Source organism: Ursus maritimus, unplaced genomic scaffold (assembly GCF_017311325.1).
Source record: "Ursus maritimus isolate PB19 unplaced genomic scaffold, ASM1731132v1 scaffold_1, whole genome shotgun sequence".
NCBI lineage: Eukaryota > Metazoa > Chordata > Mammalia > Carnivora > Ursidae > Ursus > Ursus maritimus.
Window position 1 is genome coordinate 106196647 of NW_024423343.1, and position 23452 is coordinate 106220098.

At 41.4% G+C, this 23452-nt stretch overlaps 1 protein-coding gene, 1 long non-coding RNA gene and 1 other non-coding gene across 5 annotated transcripts; 1 reads left to right on the forward strand and 2 right to left on the reverse strand.

The window, feature by feature from the left end:
* Window positions 1–14: 14 nt before the first annotated feature.
* On the reverse strand, window positions 15–18710 carry POLR2D (RNA polymerase II subunit D). The gene is made up of 5 exons (XM_040619383.1): window positions 18578–18710; window positions 7675–7855; window positions 2864–2959; window positions 1561–1687; window positions 15–425 (listed from the first exon to the last, which is right to left on the reverse strand). Exons 1-4 carry the CDS (start codon window positions 18648–18650, stop codon window positions 1609–1611), a joined length of 429 nt encoding a protein of 142 aa, XP_040475317.1. The 5' UTR covers window positions 18651–18710; the 3' UTR covers window positions 15–425; window positions 1561–1608.
* LOC121099987 lies at window positions 79–223 on the reverse strand. Its single transcript, XR_005831712.1, has one exon. It is a non-coding gene; the product is annotated as a U4 spliceosomal RNA (small nuclear RNA).
* Window positions 18711–18773: 63 nt separating the features above from the next.
* LOC121099831 lies at window positions 18774–22955 on the forward strand. Of its 3 annotated transcripts, none has more exons than XR_005831579.1 (3): window positions 18774–19041; window positions 19935–20096; window positions 21902–22955. It is a non-coding gene; the product is annotated as an uncharacterized LOC121099831 (long non-coding RNA). The 3 variants fall into 3 exon arrangements; XR_005831574.1 differs by lacking the exon at window positions 21902–22955 and adding an exon at window positions 19232–19489 and having other exon boundaries at window positions 19935–20594; XR_005831573.1 differs by lacking the exon at window positions 21902–22955 and having other exon boundaries at window positions 19935–20594.
* The last annotated feature ends 497 nt before the right edge of the window (window positions 22956–23452 follow it).

Sequence of the window (23452 nt, forward strand, 5' to 3'; positions counted from 1 at the left end):
AAAAGGTAACTTTGTTATTTCTCCAACCTTTTATTTGAATCATGCATTCATTTGCAGCCAACAAGTGCTCCAAAGAAAAATCTCCAAATTGTGAAGAAAATAGGCATATTTTTCCTTTCAGAAAAATCAAAGCTAAAATGTTTAGCTATTTTTTTCTTTCAATTAGCAACAATCGCGCCTTGGATAAACCTCATTGACTACGATACTGCCACTGTACAAAGCTAGAATGTTTAGCTATTAAAAGAGTTTCCCCCAACTTGTTTTACATCGAGTGACTTCACTGTAGTGGCTCAGGAAGGGGCAGGCTCCCTCTTTCCAAATCACCCCCATCAGACATCACCTGCCGCTAAGTAGCAAGACAGAGGTTTGGACTGGATGCCCCATCCAAGGAGTCTTCAAAGTGATCAGACCTTCAAGTCCGGCCTCTGAAGGAAAAAAAATCTTAATTTAGGAGAAAATAGTGCTTTAGGACCACTCCTCCAAATCTACATTCTTCAACAGTCGAAGGAAAAAAGGTCAAATACTGATGTACCTCAAGGCTATGTACGGGCCCTCCATGCTCAGCAGCTATCCTTGGTGTAACTGCTTTCCATGTGAGCTTCTTCCTTGACTTCTGGGGTAAGCACGATGATGCCAATGCTGTCTCACAGTCATTAGCACCATCATCCTTTCTGTAAGGATTTCAGATGATGGTACAGGGCTGGTTTAAGTCTTCCTTTTGCATTTGTATTTGGGGGTCCTGTTTGGGATTTTTTGCTTGTCTTTGCTTGTAGGCTCCATGCCCAATGTGGGCTTGAACTCACCACCCTGAGATCAAGAGTCACGTGCTCTACCAAGTGAGTCAGCCAAGTGCCCCTTAATTCTTCCTTTTGCATTTAGAGAAAACTGTCACCTTATGCAAAAGTACATCCAAAAAGTAATGCAAAAACTACAAACACGTTGAAATTAAACACGAAATCTTAGGAATCAAAAATAACACAGGGGCTAAAAAAATAAAATCTTAAAAAAGGGGTGCTTGGCTGGCTCAGTCAGTGGAGCATGCCACTCTTTTTTTTTTTTTTAAAGATTTTATTTATTTTATTCAACAGAGACAGAGACAGCCAGCGAGAGAGGGAACACAAGCAGGGGGAGTGGGAGAGGAAGAAGCAGGCTCATAGCGGAGGAGCCTGATGTGGGACTCGATCCCATAACGCCGGGATCACGCCCTGAGCCGAAGGCAGACGCTTAACCGCTGTGCTACCCAGGCGCCCCGGAGCATGCCACTCTTGATCTTGGAGTAGTGAGTTCAAGTCCCACAATAGGGGTAGAGATTACTTAAAAAAATAGAATCTTAAAACAAAAAAAAATTTTTTAAAATAACCGTGGTATGAGGTAGTCAATAGTGTAGCTTATATGTGCATCACCCCACCTCACCCTTGCCAGAGGCAAGGTCAGGTTATCATGTTCCAACAGTCGAGTCTGAAATAGCAACCTAAACCAAGACCAAGCTGGACTGTTCTATCCAAAGGAAGCCCAAGTGTCTTCTGCAGTGGAATTTCTGTGTAAGTCAGCTCCACACACCAGGGCAGTGGGATATAGTTCCCTCGGCAGCAGAGCGGTATTTGGAGATTAATATTGAAAGCTGCGCTTGGTCTGGATATCATCAAGAATCTGCTGTAGCTCCTCATCTTCAAACCGCCCCTCCAGGCTACAGGAAGAAAACCAAAAGAAATGAGTGTCTCAGCGACCCACAATATACTCTTTTTTAACACATGCTAATCTTTGAGCACCACTTGCCCACTTCTCCTCTGAACGAACATACACCTCTACCCTTCAGCTCTATTTCTGCCGTTCCTTTTAAAAACATATGAAGGGTTTCAGAGATTTAAGAAAGTATAGAAAATAAGTTAACCTTAACAGTTACCACTACTTGATTTAAATTTCTTTAATAAACACAACAGGAACAAATTAATGGCTCTGTGAATGTTCCCTCATCACAATACCTTCCCCAGAATTAAGCATTATCCTAAATTTGTATTTATCATTCCTACACATTTAAAAAAAATTTTTTAAATTTATTTGACAGAGAGAGAGAGCACGCGCACAAGCAAGGGGAGCAGCAGCCAGAGGGAGAAGGAGAAGCAGGCTCCCCGCTGAGCAGGGAGCCTGACATGGGGCTCCATCCCAGGTCTCTGGGATCATGACCCAAGCTGAAGGCGGACGCCTAACCAGCTGAGCCACCCAGGTGCCCCTCCTGTACATATTTTTATACTTACTATATACATATGTAAATGTATCTTTAAGCCATATGCAGCACTGTTTTTAAACTTTATAGGAAATGGCATCATACCACATGTATCCTTCTGCAATTTTTTCACTCTAAACTGACTTCGGTATTTGTTATTATTCCATGTTGTTCCAGTTCATTAATTTTTCACTGCTACATAAATGATTTATGTATTTACCCATCCTCTTGTTTACTGACAGACTGTCAAATTTCTGTTCTCACTAACACTGCAGTAATGAACATTAGAATACATGCCTTCTATGGAACTGCATGAGTTGCTTTTAGGCATGTATCCAGGAACGGATTTTTGGGTCACAGGGTATAATCATCTTTAACTCTACTAGATGTAGCCAAATTGCTCTCCAAAGTGACTACACTAATTTGCACTCCTACCACCAGTGTGAGAGATTCAGCTGTTCCACATTTTTGCTAACAGTTGGTGTGCTAAAAACCATCATTTTCATACACTGTTAAAAAAGCCACCCCATTCAATGTTGGTGCTAACTGTCCCGATTTTAAATGCATACATCTTTTAGAAATAGTAATTCTACTTGTAGGAATTTAATATACAGAACTTAGCACAGTAACTGTACTAACCTTGGGATCAGTGCCTTTGACTCCTCAGCAGTCTCTGGGCAAAGGTTGGCCAAACAGGCCAACTCAAACTTATGAAGCTTCTTCTGGAGCAACAAGCTGACCGTGGGGAAGAAAATCAAAACAAAACAAAACAAAACAAAAATCAAAGAATGATAAGTAGGAAAAAGAAAATCAAAGGTAGTTAGCAAGTAAGAAAAAGTAAAGCACTTGCAATCTTTCTATATGGTTAGCTTGGCTACAAAATCCCACTTTCAAAGCACATCCTGTTCCTATTCCTGGAGAACAGGAGGTTACAATGAAATCAGGCAGACAACAAAAGCGAGCAGAGCACATCAGGCCTGAGAACCCCTTGCTATTATAACTTTTGAAAAACTACTTATATATATACCTCACGGATTATATAATCTTTTCGCCAAGAATTTATTTTGCTGTTCTCTGCTCTTATCACTCTACCTTGCTTCTTTCGTCATTAATGTTATGTCAAACATATGATGTTTGTGTATCTTAACTTGGAAGAAATTCTCTTTTAAACTCATCTAAAACAAAAAAAAAAGTATCTAAAAAATAAATACAGGCAAACCTTACTTTGTACAAATGTGTGTAAACTGCATCTTATTTTAAATGCACTTCTAGTTCAAACTGTATAAAACGCTGTCACATCCTATCTTGGCTTCTTACACATTTGGTGCCTGGGTGGCTCAGTTGGTTAAGCATGTGCCTTTGGCTTAGGTCATGATCCCAGGGTCCTGGGATCAAGTCGGGCTCTCTGCTCAGCAGGGAGTCTACTTCTTCCTCTCCCTCTGTTCTCTCTCTCAAATAAATAAATAAAATCTTAAAAAAAAAATAGAGCTCATCCATGGTAAATTTGGTTTCAGAGAAGACCTTAATTATCTGTTCAGAAACAAAACATTTACAATGTTTATCATCCTATTACAAGCATATTAGTTATACAAAATTTCAAAAATACAGGACAGAAAAACAAAAGCTACCCATATCACTACCTACACAAAATCAATGTAATTACCTTAGTGTACCATTCCAAACACTTTTCTGTTTTAGAATATAAACTCACACATTCTGTTTCATGACTTTCTGCCACTTAGTAATCTGTCACTTAGTAAAGCTATATTCATTTACTAAAGAAAATATTATAAACTTAGTTACATGGGAAGAGGTTTACTATATATATACACACACACACGTATATGTGCATATGTATATACATATACAGACACATACACTAGCTGATAAAGTAGTCTATGTATCTGTGTGGAGGGGTTTGTTGTAAAATGAACATATGTTCATTTATAAACAATGCAAAGAAATCCCCAAAAGGTGAAAATAACCTGAAATCCTACCCAGAAATAACTAACATTAACATTTTCATGGAGATCCCCTTCCCTTCCTCTTTATATCCAAAAAAAAAAAAAAAAAATTGGGGAGGACAGTATAACTTAAAAAAAAAAAAAAGGAATCGTAACAAATGTTATTCTGTGATTGGCCTTTTTTCAACAACACAGTAGCTGTTTTCCACATTAGTACACACATAACTCCATTTTTTTTTTTTTTTTGCTTTATGCCACCAAGTTTCAGGATTATTTATTACTCAGCAATATGTAACCTGAACAGATCTCATTCCCCACTAGCTGCCACCAAAAATTCATTAACCTTAATAAAAGCATAATATTAATTCCTGTCTAACCAAAGTGTCCCTCCTTGAATCAAATGAGCACTTATCTGTTCTTACAATAATCTTGCCAAGGGGTATTCCTGGGACCAGAGATTGGAGGTGAAGAACACCTGAGTGAATAATACTGCCAATGAGAGGTCTGGTGATACCAAGTCTTGCAATTACAAAACGGCAGAAGTGTGTGTTCATGGAACTATCATCTCCTGTGGTTCCCAGTACACATAACTCCACCTTGAACATAGCATTCCACTGAAAGGCTGTGCCATAATTAATATATCAAATTTCCTGCTGTTGAACATTTCAACTGTTTCTAATTATTCACCATTTATCTTTTTAAAATTTATTTGAGAGATAGAGACAGTGAGAGTGGGGAGGGGCAGAGAGAGAGGAAGAGAATTTCAAGCTGATTCCCTGCTGAGCACAGAGCCCAACGTGGGGCTCATGCCCATGACCTAAGCCAAAATCAAGAGTCGGGATACTCAAAGGATGGAGAATCTTAAGCAGGCTCCCCACCTAGCACAGAGCCCAATGTGAGCTCATCTCACGACCCTGAGATCATGATCTGAGCCAAAATCAAGAGTTGGACGCTTAACCAATTGAGCCACCCAGATGCCCCTACAATTCACCATTTTAAATAGTGCTTTTTGAACATCATGTATACTTCTTTGTGTATTTAACTACTGTGTGTTTTAAAGATAAATTCCTGAAGTCGAATTATCCAGTCAAAGCAAAGGATAGGAGTCTCAAGAGACAGTGCCCTAAAACTGCTTCACCAGCACACACCTCCACCAGCAATAAATCCTGTTTCCCCATTTCCCCTACTCATTCCATGTAGGTTTCCCATTCTGTTTAATCTTTTCAAATCTACTTAGCTCTTTTACCATTTCCTTGATTTCCTTGAAGATGAGCATTATTTCACAAGAATTAGCAAGCCATTTGAAGTTCTCAAATTGAACGTCTAATTGGAGACTGTCCATTTTTAAAAATTGGTGTTATCTCTTTATTCTTTGTTGGAGCTTTTAATATTAAGGATATAAAAAACTTAAGGATAACAATCCTTTCCCCATTTATTTATACTTACATTTTACACATGGCATTTAATTTATGTAGGGAAGTTTAAAGATATTTATGCAAATTCATTTATTCACTATTTAATGCCTACAATGTGGTTAACACAGTGATGAATACAACCAACTTCCTGCCCTCACAAAGCTTACATTCAACTGGTCAGTCAAGTTTCTCCACATTTAAAGTCCTACTAACCACAGCCAAAACAATACATTCCTTTACTTATATTATCAAACAGCACTTTTATTCACCATGGTTTATACTCAAATCCTTAATTCCTTAGGAATTAAGTTTGGTATAAGGTGTAGTGTTCGAACTTTGTTTTAAAATATTTCCCCACTGGGGTGCCTGGGTGGCTCAACTGGTTAAGCGTCCAACTCTTGATTTTGGCTCAGGTCATGATCTCAGGGTCATGAGATGAGCCCACATTGGGCTCTGTGCTAGGTGGGGAGCCTGTTTAAGATTCTCTCTCCCTCCCTCCCCAACACCACGTGTGTTCTAGTTCTCTAAAAAAAATAAGTAAACTCTGTTAAAGATATTTCCTCTCTAAATAATAGTGCCATCTTTACCATATATTGGACTCACATAAAATTGATTTGTATTTGAATCTTTTCAATTTTTTTTTGAAGATTTATTTATTTTTGAGAGAGAGAAAGCATGCATGTGTTGGGGGGCGGGGGGGGGGGGAAAGAATCTTAAGCAGACTCCATGCCGAGCGTAAAGCATCACACAGGCTTGATCTCACAACCCCGGCATCGTAAGCAGACGCTTAACCAACTGAGCCACCCAGGCACTCCCTCCCCTTTCCTTTTTCTTAAATTTTTTCCTGACAATTCTGCCAATTTAAGATCATTTTATTAGCTCCCCCTCTTTCCCCCGAGGCTGCAGAATGGCCCTAAATGTATACATTAATTTGGGGAGAACCAACATGTTTATAATACTGAGACCTTTTATCCATGAATGTGTCCAGGCTATCTCCTAGGCCCAGCAGCTTGCAGTTCTGCTTGGAAGCACTGCACATTTCCTTCCAATCTTTTCTCCATGTGTACATCCACACTTTTTAGAAGATACACATACTTGCCTTTTAGAAAGAAGATTATATATATACTTCATATACAATCTCATCACTTTCATTTTCTACCAAAATTTGAATGACGATATATTAGCTCACCAAATGATTTACCAAGATTTATTTAATTACTGTTGAATGTTTTGGGTTCCCCCCCACCTTGGCTATTATAAATAGCTTTCTGAAAGTATCTGTGTATATACATCTCTTTTGTACACCTGCTTTTCCTAAGGGAGTACTTCTCAAGCATTTTCACTGGAGCAGAGCAAACAAGTATCCTTAGGCGACCTGGGGGCACAGGCTCAAATGACTTTCTGCATCTGCAAGGTTTTAAATCTTGTAATTTAATTCAAGAATTCCACAATATGCTGGTATCTGTTTGTTTTGATGTAGAAATGTTCTAAATCACCTACCATCAAATAAAACTGATACTTGAAGAAGATGTGTTTTTCCCATGGCCTCTTATACGCCTTAGCACATCACTGTTTTCCAGGTTACATCCGACCCAATTTGAGAAGCAATACCTTAGGAAAAAATGCTAAAAGCTGCCTTCTGAGAGGCAGAGCAAGGATTCAGAAAGAATTCTCCTGATTTATATTTATCAACATATAAAGATCTTGAAGACATTTCAGGTGAATAATAAATAAGCCCACTTCATTAAAAAAAAAAAAAAAAAACAACCCCACAAACACTGCTATGCGTTTTTGATAGGTGTATATGTATGTATGTGAATGCATGGAAAAGATCTGGAAGACTAAGAATAAACTAACAGCGGTTATTGTGCAGGATGGTCATTGGGATTTCAGGTATATGGGAAGGTGGCCAAAGAGAATTTTGGTCTTACAAGCGATTTGACAAAGACGTTATTTTTCTTACATCAATGGTACAAATGATGCCCACGGGATGGCAGTGGTGGAGGCAAAAGCATTTTACACGCAGATGTCCAACAGTTTGGATTAATAAAAACTTTCTTTTAGCACTCACCTACGGACACTGGCAATGGTCTCTCTGTTTTTGAAACGACTGAAACGGGCTGTGTAATTTAAAGTTTTCATGAAGACCTCAGAAAGTTCCTGTTCATCCTCTGCACTCTCATTCTGTTGCTTTCGATGCTCCAGAAGCATATGAACTTCTGAATTTAGTAGCGTCTCAGCTGTTTCAAACTCTATTTGTGAGAAGCACAAATGTCAGCTGAAAATATTCCTTCAAAAGACAGCTTCTAAATGTTCATTTTGCCTTGAGACTAACAGCAGCTTTTTGTCCCTTCATAAATCCAGAGGCTTCATATACACGGCTTTAACTTCGTCCAGACTGATCTGCCACAAGGCACAGGAGAGTTCATAAGATACTAAAATTTAGCTCAATCTGGCTAGACAGTTTCTAACATCAAAGAACCTGACCTGGATGTGCTATTAAACAATGACACATCATTATCCTAATGAGGCCAATTACTGATTTCAAAATAGAGCACAGCCAACAATTACTCCTCTTTAGCTTCTTTGAGCTGATAATCTAGTTCCATAATACTAATATTATACTCTCAATTTTAAGAATTATTACATGTTAAGGAGGGCCAAAATGTGGCAACACACATTAATAACGCATCCCAGATTCTATTTTTGTACCTGTACAGATCTGTTATTTACTCATTTGCTCAGATCACTGCCTATTATATACTAGGCATTGGACCTGTGGCCAGAAGTCCCTACCCTCTAGATTTCATAATTTTTAAAGAAGATTTTATTTATTTATTTATTTGTCAGAGAGAGAGAGAGAGACAACACGAGCACAAGCAGAGGGAGGAGCAGAGGCAGGTTCCCCACTGAGCTGGGAGCCCGATACGGCACTCGATCTCAGAAGGTACTCGATCCCAGGACTCTGATTGTGACCTGAGCCAAAGGCAGACGCTCAACCTACTGAGCCACCCAGGCGGCGCTAGATTTCATCTTATGTAGTTTCCCAACTAAACCTACTCCAAATATTTACCATCACACAAATCTTGACGCTCATTTATTTTTTCTACCTTTAAGTTTTTATTTAAATTCCAGTGAGTTATGGGGCGCCTGGGTGGCTCAGTCGGTTAAGCATCTGCCTTCGACTCAGGTCATGATCCCAGGGTCCTGGGATCAAGCCCCGCATTGGGCTCCCTGCCCGGTGAGCCTGCTTCTCCCTCTCCCTCTGCCTGCCGCTCCCCCTGCTTGTGCTGTCAAATAAATAAATAAAAATAAAATCTAAAAAACAAAACAAAAAAATACTTTCTCTTAAAAAAAAAATTCCAGGGAGTTAACATACAGTATCATATTATTTTCAGTTGTGTAAGTTAGTGATTCATCACTTACATGACACCCAACAAGTGCCCTCCTTAATACCCATTGCCCATTTAACCCACCCACCTCACCTCCAGCAACCCTCAGTTTTTTCTCTCTAGTTAAGTCTATTTTCTGATTTGCCCCTCTATGTTCATCTGTTTTGTTTCTTAAATTCCATGTATGAGTGAAATCATACGGTATTTGTCTTTCTCTGACTTATTTTGCTTAGCATGATACTCTCTATCTCCATCCACATTGCTGCAAATGGCAAGATTTCATTCTTTTTTATGGCTGAACAATATTCCATTCCACATCTTCTTTATCCATTCATTGGTTGATGGACATTTGGACTCAACCTTGATACTATCTTATTTTTCTTGATACTCATTTAAAATAATCCTCTTGACCAGTAAGAATATCAGTGAGCAAACTTTAAAAACGAGGTTTAGAGGGGCGCCTGGGTGGCTCAGTTGGTTAAGCATCTGCCTTTGGCTCAGGTCATGATCCCAGGGTCCTGGGATCAAGTCTGCTTTGGGTTTCTTGCTCAGTGGAGAGCCTGCTTTTCCCTCTCCCTCTGCTGCTCCCCCTGCTTGTGCTCCCTCACTCTCTCTCACATAAGTAAATAAAATCTTAAAAACAAAAACAACAAGGTTTAAAGAGAAAAACCTGGGACACCTGAGTGGCTCAGTTGGTTAAGTAAGCATCTGCCTTCGGCTCGGGTCATGATCCCAGGGTCTTGGGATGGAGCCCCACATCAGGATCCTTGCTCAGCAGGGAGCCTGCTTCTCCCACAGCCTGCTCTGCCTCTTCTGCCTGCCACTCTCCCAGTTTGTGAATGCACACACGTTCTCTCTCTCTGACAAATAAATAAAATCTTAAAAAAAAATAAAAATAAAAAAATAAAAGAACAGGACGAGGGGTCTGGCTCGCTCAGTTGGTAGAATATTTGACACTTGATCTCGGGATGGTGAGTGCAAGCCCCACACTGGGCCTAGAGCTAAAAAGAAAAAAGAAAAAAAAAAGAAAAAAAGAAAGAAAGAAAAAGGACTACACAATTTATCGTCAAAATTTTAAAAGGCTATAGCATTCCTTTTGCATAATCTAATTTTTATAAAGAAAAAGGTGTATGTATGTATTTATAAATAAACATAAAATTAGTTTGGAAGGATAAACACTAAATTGTTTACAGTACTGCCTCTGGGTGAAAGGGTGTGGAGTTGACTTTTTTTTTAACTGTGTATACAATAATTTAAAAACAGGTGGGTATTGTTAAGGTTTCCCCTACTTACTTTGCATTTTCCAGTACCTGCAAAATATGGTATTTAAAAAATCTTAAGCTTCCTGCTTATTTTCAGTTTCTAAATTACAAATAAAGTAGAACTCACTGCACAAAGGAAGTTCGCTGATAGCGAAATGTGCTGTACTTGTAGCCATCTGACAAAGACTCTGACCAAACGCTAGCCAGGCTCCTCTGAGCCCTGGTTTTGGGCCTCAACTTTGGCCCAAAAAGACATGAACAAAATTCTAAAATAATTTCTAACAGCTCAAGGCCACGTTCCTAGGTTGACCCTATACCCTTTAAAGCACCTGCCTGGGGGCGCCTGGGTGGCTCAGTCCTTCAGCTCAGGTCATGATCCCAGGATGCTGGGATCGAGCCCAGCATCCGGTTCCCTGCTTCTCCCTCTGCGTGTGTTCCCTCTCTCGCTGTGTCTCTCTCTGTCAAATAAATAAATTCTTAAAAAAAAAAAAAAATAAGGCACCTACCAGTGAAAAACGGACAGCTGCTTTTAAAAATAATGTACTGTTTGTCACAGCAACAGCTGAAGATAGGGCCCCTGTTTCTCAGTTCAGAGAAAGAGCTGTGGGAGTAGAAGCCTAAATCCCATAAGCACCAGCTAACAAACCAAAATGGGTTTCAAACGGACCACTCAATCCCCCATCCCGCTTTTTGTAATTTTTCACTTCCTTGATCCTATGGAGACCCGGCTAACCCTTCCACTCCTTCATTCTCCCTTTGAAACGCCCAGTCACCTTTGTACAAGTCGCAACTGAGTTCAGTCCACGCTAGCCTCTTTTCCCTATAGCAATCGTGTATTACTTTTTTTTTTTTTTTAAAGCAGGCTCCGTGCCCAGGCTCAGGACCCTGAGATTAACACTAACAGGCTCGTGTTGCCGCGGTGGCTCAGTCGTTAAGCGTCTGCCTTTGGAGCACGTCATGATCCCAGAGTCCTTGGATTGATCCCGGTGCGGGCTTCCCCGCTGAGCAGGGAGTCTCCTAGTCTCTCTCCCTCTGCCTCCCACCTCTTCCCCCCTCCCCATGCTCTCTCTCAAATAAATAAGTAAAATGTTAAAAAAAAAAAAAAAAATTTTTTTTGTTCTATGCCACCAAGTTTCAGGATTATTTATTACTCAGCAATATGTAACCTGAACAGATCTCATTCAGCTGCCACCAAAAATTCATTAACCTTAATAAAAGCATAATATTAATTCCTGTCTAACCAAAGTGTCCCTCCTTGAATCAAATGAGCACTTATCTGTTCTTACAATAATCTTGCCAAGGGGTATTCCTGGGACCAGAGGTGGAGGTGAAGAACACCTGAGTGAATAATACTGCCAATGAGAGGTCTGGTGATAAGTCTTGTCAATTACAAACGGCAGAAGTGTGTGTGTTCATGGAACTATCATCTCCTGTGGTTCCCAGTACATAACTCCACCTTGAACATAGCATTCCACTGAAAGGCTGTGCCATAATTAATATATCAAATTTCCTGCTGTTGAACATTTCAACTGTTTCTAATTATTCACCATTTATCTTTTTAAAATTTATTTGAGAGATAGAGACAGTGAGAGTGGGGAGGGGCAGAGAGAGAAGAGAATTTCAAGCTGATTCCCTGCTGAGCACAGAGCCCAACGTGGGGCTCATGCCCATGACCTAAGCCAAAATCAAGAGTCGGGATACTCAAAGGATGGAGAATCTTAAGCAGGCTCCCCACCTAGCACAGAGCCCAATGTGAGCTCATCTCCGACCCTGAGATCATGATCTGAGAAAATCAAAGAGTTGGACGCTAACCAATTGAGCCACCCAGATGCCCCTACAATTCACCATTTTAAATAGTGCTTTTGACATCATGTATACTTCTTTGTGTATTTAACTACTGTGTGTTTTAAAGATAAATTCCTGAAGTCGAATTATCCAGTCAAAGCAAAGGATAGGAGTCTCAAGAGACAGTGCCCTAAAACTGCTTCACCAGCACACACCTCCACCAGCAATAAATCCTGTTTCCCCATTTCCCTACTCATTCCATGTAGGTTTCCCATTCTGTTTAATCTTTTTCAAATCTACTTAGCTCTTTTACCATTTCCTTGATTTCCTTGAAGATGAGCATTATTTCACAAGAATTAGCAAGCCATTTGAAGTTCTCAAATTGAACGTCCTTTGGAGACTTTCCATTTTTAAATGGTGTTTCTCTTTATTCTTTGTTGGAGCTTTTAATATTAAGGATATAAAAACTTAAGGATAACAATCCTTTCCCCATTTATTTATACTTACATTTTACACATGGCATTTAATTTATGGAGGAAGTTTAAAGATATTTATGCAAATTCATTTATTCACTATTTAATGCCTACAATGTGGTTAACACAGTGATGAATACAACCAACTTCCTGCCCTCACAAAGCTTACATTCAACTGGTCAGTCAAGTTTCTCCACATTTAAAGTCCTACTACCACAGCCAAAACAATACATTCCTTTACTTATATTATCAAACAGCACTTTTATTCACCATGGTTTATACTCAAATCCTTAATTCCTTAGGAATTAAGTTTGGTATAAGGTGTAGTGTTCGAACTTTGTTTTAAAATATTTACTGGGGTGCCCGGGTGGCTCAACTGGTTAAGCGTCCAACTCTTGATTTTGGCTCAGGTCATGATCTCAGGGTCATGAGATGAGCCCACATTGAGCTCTGTGCTAGGTGGGGAGCTGTTTAGTTCTCCTCCCCCCAACACCACGTGTGTTCTAGTTCTCTAAAAAAATAAGTAAACTCTGTAAAGATATTTCCTCTCTAAATAATAGTGCCATCTTTACCATATATTGGACTCACATAAAATTGATTTGTATTTGAATCTTTTCAATTTTTTTTTGAAGATTTATTTATTTTTGAGAGAGAGAGAAGAACTGCATGTGTTGGGGGCGGGGGAAGAATCTTAAGCAGACTCCATGCGGAAGCATCACACAGGCTTGATCTCACAACCCGGCATCGTAAGCAGGCGGCCAGCTGAGCCACCCAGGCACTCCCTCCCCTTTCCTTTTCTTAAATTTTTCCTGACAATTTGCCAATTTAAGATCATTTTATTAGCTCCCCTCTTTCCCGAGGCTGCAGAATGGCCCCTAAATGTATACATTAATTTGGGGAGAACCAACATGTTTATAATACTGAGACCTTTTATCCATGAATGTGTCCAGGCTATCTCCTAGGCCCAGCAGCTTGCAGTTCTGCTTGGAAGCACTGCACATTTCCTTCAATCTTTTCTCCATGTGTACATCCACACTTTTTAGAAGATACACATACTTGCCTTTTAGAAAGAAGATTATATATATACTTCATATACAATCTCATCACTTTCATTTTCTACCAAAAATTTGAATGACGATATATTAGCTCACCAAATGATTTACCAAGATTTATTTAATTACTGTTGAATGTTTTGGGTTCCCCCCACCTTGGCTATTATAAATAGCTTTCTGAAAGTATCTGTGTATATACATCTCTTTTGTACACCTGCTTTTCCTAAGGGAGTACTTCTCAAGCATTTTCACTAGGAGCAGAGCAAACAAGTATCCTTAGGCGACCTGGGGGCACAGGCTCAAATGACTTTCTGCATCTGCAAGGTTTTAAATCTTGTAATTTAATTCAAGAATTCACAATATGCTGGTATCTGTTTGTTTTGATGTAGAAATGTTCTAAATCACCTACCATCAAATAAAACTGATACTTGGAAGAAAATGTGTTTTCCCATGGCCTCTTATACGCCTTAGCACATCACTGTTTTCCAGGTTACTCCGACCAATTTGAGAAGCTTAATACCTTAGGAAAAAATGCTAAAAGCTGCCTTCTGAGAGGCAGAGCAAGGATTCAGAAAGAATTCTCCTGATTTATATTTATCAACATATAAAGATCTTGAAGACATTTCAGGTGAATAATAAATAAGCCCACTTCATTAAAAAAAAAAAAAAAACAACCCCACAAACACTGCTATGCGTTTTTGATAGGTGTATATGTATGTATGTGAATGCATGGAAAAGATCTGGAAGACTAAGAATAAACTAACAGCGGTTATTGTGCAGGATGGTCATGGGATTTCAGGTATATGGGAAGGTGGCCAAAGAAATTTTGGTCTTACAGGCGATTTGACAAAGACGTTATTTTTCTTACATCAATGGTACAAATGATACTACGGGATGGCAGTGGTGGAGGCAAAAGCATTTTACACGCAGATGTCCAACAGTTTGGATTAATAAAAACTTTCTTTTAGCACTCACCTACGGACACTGGCAATGGTCTCTCTGTTTTTGAAAGCGACTGAACGGGCTGTGTAATTTAAAGTTTTCATGAAGACCTCAGAAAGTTCCTGTTCATCCTCTGCACTCTCATTCTGTTGCTTCGATGCTCCAGAAGCATATGAACTTCTGAATTTAGTATCTAGCTGTTTCAAACTCTATTTGTGAGAAGCACAAATGTCAGCTGAAAATATTCCTTCAAAGACAGCTTCTAAATGTTCATTTTGCCTTGAGACTAACAGCAGCTTTTTGTCCTTCATAAATCCAGAGGCTTCATATACACGGCTTTAACTTCGTCCAGACTGATCTGCCACAAGGCACAGGAGAGTTCATAAGATACTAAAATTTAGCTCAATCTGGCTAGACAGTTTCTAACATCAAAGAACCTGACCTGGATGTGCTATTAAACAATGACACATCATTATCCTAATGAGGCCAATTACTGATTTCAAATAGAGCACAGCCAACAATTACTCCTCTTTAGCTTCTTTGAGCTGATAATCTAGTTCCATAATACTAATATTATACTCTCAATTTTAAGAATTATTACATGTTAAGGAGGGCCAAAATGTGGCAACACACATTAATACGCATCCCAGATTCTATTTTTGTACCTGTACAGATCTGTTATTTACTCATTTGCTCAGATCACTGCCTATTATATACTAGGCATTGGACCTGTGGCCAGAAGTCCCTACCCTCTAGATTTCATAATTTTTAAAGAAGATTTTATTTATTTATTTATTTGTCAGAGAGAGAGAGACGAACACGAGCACAAGCAGAGGGAGGAGCAGAGGCAGGTTCCCCACTGAGCTGGGAGCCCGATACGCACTCGATCTCAGAAGGTACTCGATCCCAGGACTCTGATTGTGACCTGGAGCCAAAGGCAGACGCTCAACCTACTGAGCCACCCAGGCGGGCTAGATTTCATCTTATGTAGTTTCCCAACTAAATTACTCAAATATTTACCATCACACAAATCTTGGCGGCTCATTTATTTTTTCTACCTTTAAGTTTTATTTAAATTCCAGTGAGTTATGGGGCGCCTGGGTGGCTCAGTCGGTTAAGCATCTGCCTTCGACTCAGGTCATGATCCCAGGGTCCTGGGATCAAGCCGCGTTGGGCTCCCTGCCCGGTGAGCCTGCTTCTCCCTCTCCCTCTGCCTGCCGCTCCCCTGCTTGTGCTGTCAAATAAATAAATAAAAATAAAATCTAAAAAACAAAACAAAAAATACTTTCTCTTAAAAAAAATTCCAGGGAGTTAACATACAGTATCATATTATTTTCAGTTGTGTAAGTTAGTGATTCATCACTTACATGACAAACAAGTGCCCTCCTTAATACCCATTGCCCATTTAACCCACCCACCTCACCTCCAGCAACCCTCAGTTTTTCTCTCTAGTTAAGTCTATTTTTCTGATTTGCCCCTCTATGTTCATCTGTTTTGTTTCTTAAATTCCATGTATGAGTGAAATCATACGGTATTTGTCTTTCTCTGACTTATTTTGCTTAGCATGATACTCTCTATCTCCATCCACATTGCTGCAAATGGCAAGATTTCATTCTTTTTATGGCTGAACAATATTCCATTCCACATCTTCTTTATCCATTCATTGGTTGATGGACATTTGGACTCAACCTTGTTATATATCTTATTTTCTTGATACTCATTTAAAATAATCCTCTTGACCAGTAAGAATATCAGTGAGCAAACTTTAAAAACGAGGTTTAGAGGGCGCCTGGGTGGCTCAGTTGGTTAAGCATCTGCCTTTGGCTCGAGGTCATGATCCCAGGGTCCTGGGATCAAGTCTGCTGGTTTCTTGCTCAGTGGAGAGCCTGCTTTTCCCTCTCCCTCTGCTGCTCCCCTGCTTGTGCTCCCTCACTCTCTCTCACATAAGTAAATAAAATCTTAAAAACAAAAACAACAAGGTTTAAAGAAAAACCTGGGACACCTGAGTGGCTCAGTTGGTTAAATAAGCATCTGCCTTCGGCTCGGGTCATGATCCCAGGGTCTTGGGATGGAGCCCACATCAGGATCCTTGCTCAGCAGGGAGCCTGCTTCTCCCACAGCCTGCTCTGCCTCTTCTGCCTGCCACTCTCCCAGTTTGTGAATGCACACACGTTCTCTCTCTGACAAATAAATAAATCTTAAAAAAATAAAAATAAAAAAATAAAAAGAACAGGACGAGGGGTCTGGCTCGCTCAGTTGGTAGAATATTTGACACTTGATCTCGGGATGGTGAGTGCAAGCCCACACTGGGCCTAGAGCTAAAAGAAAAAGAAAAAAAAGAAAGAAAGAAAGAAAAAAGGACTCACAATTTATCGTCAAAATTTTTAAAGGCTATAGCATTCCTTTTGCATAATCTAATTTTTATAAAGAAAAAGGTGTATGTATGTATTTATAAATAAACATAAAATAGTTTGGAAGGATAAACACTAAATTGTTTACAGTACTGCCTCTGGGTGAAAGGGTGTGGGTTGACTTTTTTTAACTGTGTATACAATAATTTAAAAACAGGTGGGTATTTTGAGTTTCCCCTACTTACTTTGCATTTTCCAGTACCTGCAAAATATGGTATTTAAAAATCTTAAGCTTCCTGCTTATTTTCAGTTTCTAAATTACAAATAAAGTAGAACTCACTGCACAAGGAAGTTCGCTGATAGCGAAATGTGCTGTACTTGTAGCCATCTGACAGAACTCTGACCAAACGCAGATCTCAGGCCCTGGTTTTGGGCCTCAACTTTGGCCCAAAAGACATGAACAAAATTCTAAAATAATTTCTAACAGCTCAAAGTTCCTAGGTTGACCCTATACCCTTTAAAGCACCTGCCTGGGAGCCTGGGTGCTCAGTCCTTCAGCTCAGGTCATGATCCCAGGATGCTGGGATCGAGCCCGCATCCGGTTCCCTGCTTCTCCCTCTGCGTGTGTTCCCTCTCTCGCTGTGTCTCTCTCTGTCAAATAAATAAATTCTTAAAAAAAAAAAATAAGGCACCTACCAGTGAAAAACGGACAGCTGCTTTTAAAAATAATGTACTGTTTGTCACAGCAACAGCTGAAGATAGGGCCCCTGTTTCTCAGTTCAGAGAAAGAGCTGTGGGAGTAGAAGCCTAAATCCATAGCACCAGCTAACAAACCAAAATGGGTTTCAACGGACCACTCAATCCCCCATCCCGCTTTTTGTAATTTTCACTCCTTGATCCTATGGAGACCCGGCTAACCCTTCCACTCCTTCATTCTCCCTTTGAAACGCCCAGTCACCTTTGTACAAGTCGCAACTGAGTTCAGTCCACGCTAGCCTCTTTTCCCTATAGCAATCGTGTATTACTTTTTTTTTTTTTTTAAAGCAGGCTCCGTGCCCAGGCTCAGGACCCTGAGATTAACACTAACAGGCTCGTGTTGCCGCGGTGGCTCAGTCGTTAAGCGTCTGCCTTTGGAGCACGTCATGATCCCAGAGTCCTTGGATTGATCCCGGTGCGGGCTTCCCCGCTGAGCAGGGAGTCTCCTAGTCTCTCTCCCTCTGCCTCCCACCTCTTCCCCCCTCCCCATGCTCTCTCTCAAATAAATAAGTAAAATGTTAAAAAAAAAAAAAAAAAAAGACTAGCATGCTCTACGGATTGAGCCAGCCAGGCGCCCGTACAATGGTGTATTACTTATTAAAATCTGTCCTTACCACTGTAACTAGTGTCGGCTTTGTTCATCTTAGCCACATCTCTGCAGCACTTCGCGGTTTATCAGATAAAATAAACGAGTACTAAGAGGCTACTCAGGGGCAGTGTGGCGCTGGGCGCCGAAGTTTCCAGGGTAGCAGGCGTGGAATCTAACTGGCCCCTCTCGAGGAACCCTGGCGGTGCCCGCCCGGGCCCCTCCCATGGCCGCATCCCCATCCTCCCCGCCCCGCTCCGCGTCGGCTACCAGCCCGGCTGCCCGCCACGGCCAGGCCTTGGGCGAGGCGTGTGCAACGCCAGGCCTGCGGCGAACACGCAGCACAGCGCAGCAGTCGCGCAGCCCCAGCCCCACCTTTGGGGAAGATAAGCTGTGAGGCGTCCTCCTCTACGTCGCCGGCCCGCGGGTCGCTACCGCCAGCCGCCATCGCCACAGCAGGCCGGGGCTCACCGCGCTGGGAAACGCACGCACACGCCGGAAGCACTCCCACGCCGGAAGCGCCGAAGCGCGGGCCTCGGCCCTGGAAGGGGCGTGGTCGAAAAGGGCGGGGTAGATAGGCCCGGAAGGGAGGCTGGCGGGAGCGGCGTGGACCTCCAGGCGGCCGGCCGACCGGGGCGGCGGGGGCGTGGAGCTTCGTGGGGCAGCGAAGATTCCTTTGCCGCGCGTGCTGGGACTGGTTTATTTGGCCTTTCTGAGCCTCAGCTTCCTCACCTGTGAAGTGTCGTAAGGCCAGCTTGCCAGGGCCCGGGAAGGGTTAGAGGAAATGCAGAAACGCGCTAAGTGACTGAGCCGATGAACTCCCGGGGATGGAAAGCTGGGTTAGTGACTCCGAAAACAAACGGTGGAACTTCTTTCAACGCTTAAATATTTACAAAATTTGATTGGGGTGGCTGGCTCGCTTAGTCGGTTGAGCCCCTTATTGAGTGTAGAGGTTATTTGAAAGTCTTTAAAAAATTGATTTGTAATGGATTATTTTTTTTTTTAAGATTTTATTTATTTATTTGACAGAGATAGAGACAGCCAGCGAGAGAGGGAACACAAGCAGGGGGAGTGGGAGAGGAAGAAGCAGGCTCATAGCAGAGGAGCCTGATGTGGGGCTCCATCCCAGAACGCCAGGATCACGCCCTGAGCCGAAGGCAGACGCTTAACCGCTGTGCCACTCAAGCGCCCCTGTAATGGATTATTCTGATACTTCTGAGCACCTGGGAAGTGATACTGAGAGGCCTTTAATACATTTGTTGTAATATTTGGATGATACATAGAAAAGTAAGCAAATGAAAAGTGATGCTGTTTTCAACTTAAGAGAAAATAGAAGATTGTACAACAAAGGAAATAATCAGTCCATTACTTGTCTCTGTGGTGAACGATGTTAGGTATCATTTAAACTATTTTTATGAAAAAATGAATGAAGATATTACCAGACAAGAATATATACCTGTATTCTTTTGATTTATAAATATAATTTTTACAAAATTAATTTGCTGTTTCTGTATTTCCAGAAGAAATGTATTGGGAAAAATAATAGTAGGTTATATAGCATAGGCAGAACTTAAGGACTGTTTCAAAGCAGTTTCCTACACAGTTCATTAGAGGCATAGCATAGGATGGCAGTCCTGATGAGGAGTCTGGGGACGTGAGCAGCAACTGGGTGTGAGAAATGGGCCTGGAACTCAGCGTAGACCTCTTTTTTTTCCATCTCTCCATCCAACAGGCCCTTACAGAGCACCTAATGCCTACTGGACCTTACCATGTGCAGGCCCAAGGACTAGCTGGATACCCAACACTTGGTATCTTCTACACACTTGCAATAGGAGAGACATCAACAGGTGAAGAAGAAAGGAGAAAAATAATACACAGGATGATGTTTCACAAGGTGGTTTGTCCATAACATTTTCATTCAGGAAACCATTATAAACATTTAGTGGAAAGCCCTGGAGTTAAAAAGATGACTCAGTCATAAATCTGTCCCTACAAGGAGATCACCAAAAGTAGTTGATGCAAGATCTGGACTTATTTTTCATAATAAAAGAAAGTGGAAAGTGGTAAGAGAAAAGAGAGAAGTCAAGGAAAATGCTATGGAAGGATCCATAGCAAAAAAAAGTCACTTCTGGTTGGGGGTAGGTGAGTTACAAGAGTTCTGAGGAGCAGGGGTTGGCACTGAAACTGCTCTTTAACATTTAGTCAGAGATGGGGGAGGAGTAACATGAATGAAATTATCAGGTACATATGAGGAATATTTACTCTTTAAGGTAATTTCATATTTCAGTTTCCTGAAATGTAATTTTCATTATATTATTCTCGGGAAATGAAGAAAAACAGTAATTATACAGAACTTACACAAATGTTTGCTGTAATAAATATTAATGTTGCTATATCATTTTTTCTTTTTTTTTAGTTTTTAAAAAGATTTTTATTTATTTGTTTGAGAGAGAGAGCAGAGCAGGAGACAGAACATGAGTTAAGGTGGGAGAGGGGCAGAAGGAGAGGGAGAAGCAGATTCCCCGCTGAGCAGGATCCGAGCCAAAGACAGGCGCTTAACAGACTTGAGCCATCCAGGTGCCCCTTTATCATTTTTTCAATCCAAATAATAATTTACACCTTTTGTTACCTTTTGGTGTACTCAAAGAATCTCTTGTGGACTGAATCACTAATGTCTTTCCTGGACCCAAGTGTTCTGCCCCTAATATAGTATGGTGTTTCCCATTTTCAAAGTTAATGTACATTCAAAGTTAATGTATAGAATCTCCCAATTTAAGCTATTCTCTCATAAATTAAAAAAAAAAAAAATCTTGGCACCCGCTGCTGGAAGGAAGTCTGCTGGTAAGTGCTACCAAGGAAGTCAAAGGAATAAACATGTAACCCTCTCCTTTTTGCTATTAATACAATCTCTAGAAATGGAATGCGGTGTATGGGGGTGGGAGGAGGTTGTGTGATTCTGCAAAGAGCCCTTGACTTCCAGGTACAAAAACCAGGGGGCTGCCCTGGAAGTCCCACTCTTGGATTCTAAAGCCTGTCTGGCCTGTGGCAGTGTGACAGGGCAGTGAGCCCTGTGCTGGCACTGTTAGATTCTACCTGAAAAGCCCTCTCTTCTTGAGGTCAAGCTGGGCTTCCTGCAGCACCCACCTCTTTCAGAAAGCCTGTCCTGACTTGAAGAGCATAGTTAAGCTTCCTCCTTTCACATGTGCAGAGTAGCTTAGGGTTCTGAGAGCGTTTGATACTTGCCCAGTTGTCCCCACCTACATCTGGCACTGGACAACAGTTCAGAGAGTCACAGCCATCCAGCCATTGCAACAGTGTGCTGGCATCTGGGCAAAGCCTTTCCAGCAGGCTACCTTGGAGGTTCACAGTCCTGTCACAAAGCAGAACATTTGGCTCAGAGTAGTAACTAGCTGTCTGGCTCATAAAGAGCAGGACCGAGATTTGAGCTCAGGCCTAGCAGCCTGCCAGCCTAAAGATTCCAGGATCAGCATCCTGGGTTTCTTCTTTCGTCAGGAACCAGGGTGCGATCAAAGAAAGAATGGCCATACTGGGGATAGTCGGTGGGAGGTCAGATTGGCAGCAGGATCTTGAGTGGCTCACGGTGACTTTGAGACCTCTTTCCTGTTCAGTTCCCCCAGCAAAAGTTACAGTCTTGAAACTGGAGGGGTCACTTGTTTTTCCTTTTTCCATTTGCTCTAGCGTACAGAACCTCACGGAATCAGAGAGTAAGGAGCAGGAAGAGATCCTGGAATCCTTGTCGGAGTTTCATTTTAGAATGAGGAAAACAGACTCAGAAGGAACAGCACTTGCAGTATGTTCCTCAGGACACTGCTATGGTTCTTTGTACGGTATTGGTTCAGAGTCAAGTCCTTCAAGCAGCTCACTGAATAGTTATCTCAAAGCCAGGTATTCAAGCCAAGGTCAAATCCTAGACTGATCTGGAAGCAGCTTTAGAGCACCTCCCCCACCCCCAGAATTGGACCCACTGATCTCTGACCAGGTGGCTTAGTTCACATGATTAAATTGGCACATTTTAGGGGCGCCTGGGTGGCTCAGTCAGGTGTCTGCCTTCTGCTCAAGTCATGATCCTGGGGTCCTGGGTCGAGCCCTGCGTTAGGCTTCCTGCTCAGGGGAAGAGTCTGCTTCTCCCTCTCCCTCTGTGCATGCTCTCTCTCAAATAAAATCTTTAAAAAGCTAAATACAATGGCAAAGTTTAGGTCATACACATTTTACCACCACCACCAGCACACACACACGCACAGCCAACAACAACAACAAAAAAAACCCCAATGATATGGAATTTCATGATGTTTAACTGCAGGCAGTATTATGATATGGAACACTAATTTCTAGAACCAAAATTTCTCTTTAAGAAACAGAGAATCTGGGCTGCCTGGGTGGTTCCATCTGTTAAGCGTCTCACTCTTGGTTTCAGCTCAGGTGATATCTCAGGGTGACCCTCTCTCCCTCTGCCCCTTCCCCCTGCTCCCTCTTAAATAAATCTTAAAAGGAAAAACAAAATACACGGAGAATCCTTCTCAGACACCCCAGCGTTATCACCAATTTGTGTTTAAACAGTTGCTTGTAGTAGATTTCCAAATTATCTAACCCCGACAGCATGCATAACTGTAGCCATAGGCTTAGGAGTTCTGCCAAGTGTAAGGGCCTCAGAACTGGGTATCTTTAAAAAAGGGGGGGGGGCACCTGGGTGGTTCAGTAGGTTAAGCATCTGCCTTGGGCTCGGGTTGTGATCCTAGGGTCCTGGGATTGAGCCCCGCGTCGGGCTCCCTGCTCAGCAGAGGAGTCTGCTTCTCCCTCTCCCTCTGCCCCTGCTTGTGTGCTCTCTCGCACTCTCTCAAATAAATCAAATCTTAAAAAATTAACATCCTTTCAAATAAAGATTTAAACTTAAGGCTGACAATCGTAGCACATGTGTATTTATACGTTTGAAAAATTATTCTGGGCCCTTTTCTTCAAACACTTCTCATCCTTTCAGGGCCCTCCAAAATGTTTCCTTTTAAGGTTAGACCACACCAATATGTCCCAGGGTCTTTGCTTGGATTAATTAGTCCCCAGATGAGATCTTAAATTTGAGCATTTCCCCCTGCCCAGTTGCTTTTAGCTCTTTGGATAAGTTCAGTTTCTAAGGGAAATCTAATGAAAACTATGAACCTTCTTTACAGAGAGACCCAAATTTTAAAGAGTATATGAACCTCGAAATTCGGCTCTAAAAAGCCGGTAGCATTGCTA

What these genes read in the sequence shown, in the direction of transcription:
- POLR2D (XM_040619383.1), bottom strand. Translation starts at nt 18,650, where the DNA reads ATGGCGGCTGGCGGTAGCGACCCGCGGGCCGGCGACGTAGAGGAGGAC. An exon ending in ACAGCTTATCTTCCCCAAAG is followed by an intron (nt 7,856 to 18,577) that starts GTGGGGCTGGGG and finishes TCTCACAAATAG; the next exon opens with AGTTTGAAACAGCTGAGACG. An exon ending in TCAAAGGCACTGATCCCAAG is followed by an intron (nt 1,688 to 2,863) that starts GTTAGTACAGTT and finishes TTCTTCCTGTAG; the next exon opens with CCTGGAGGGGCGGTTTGAAG.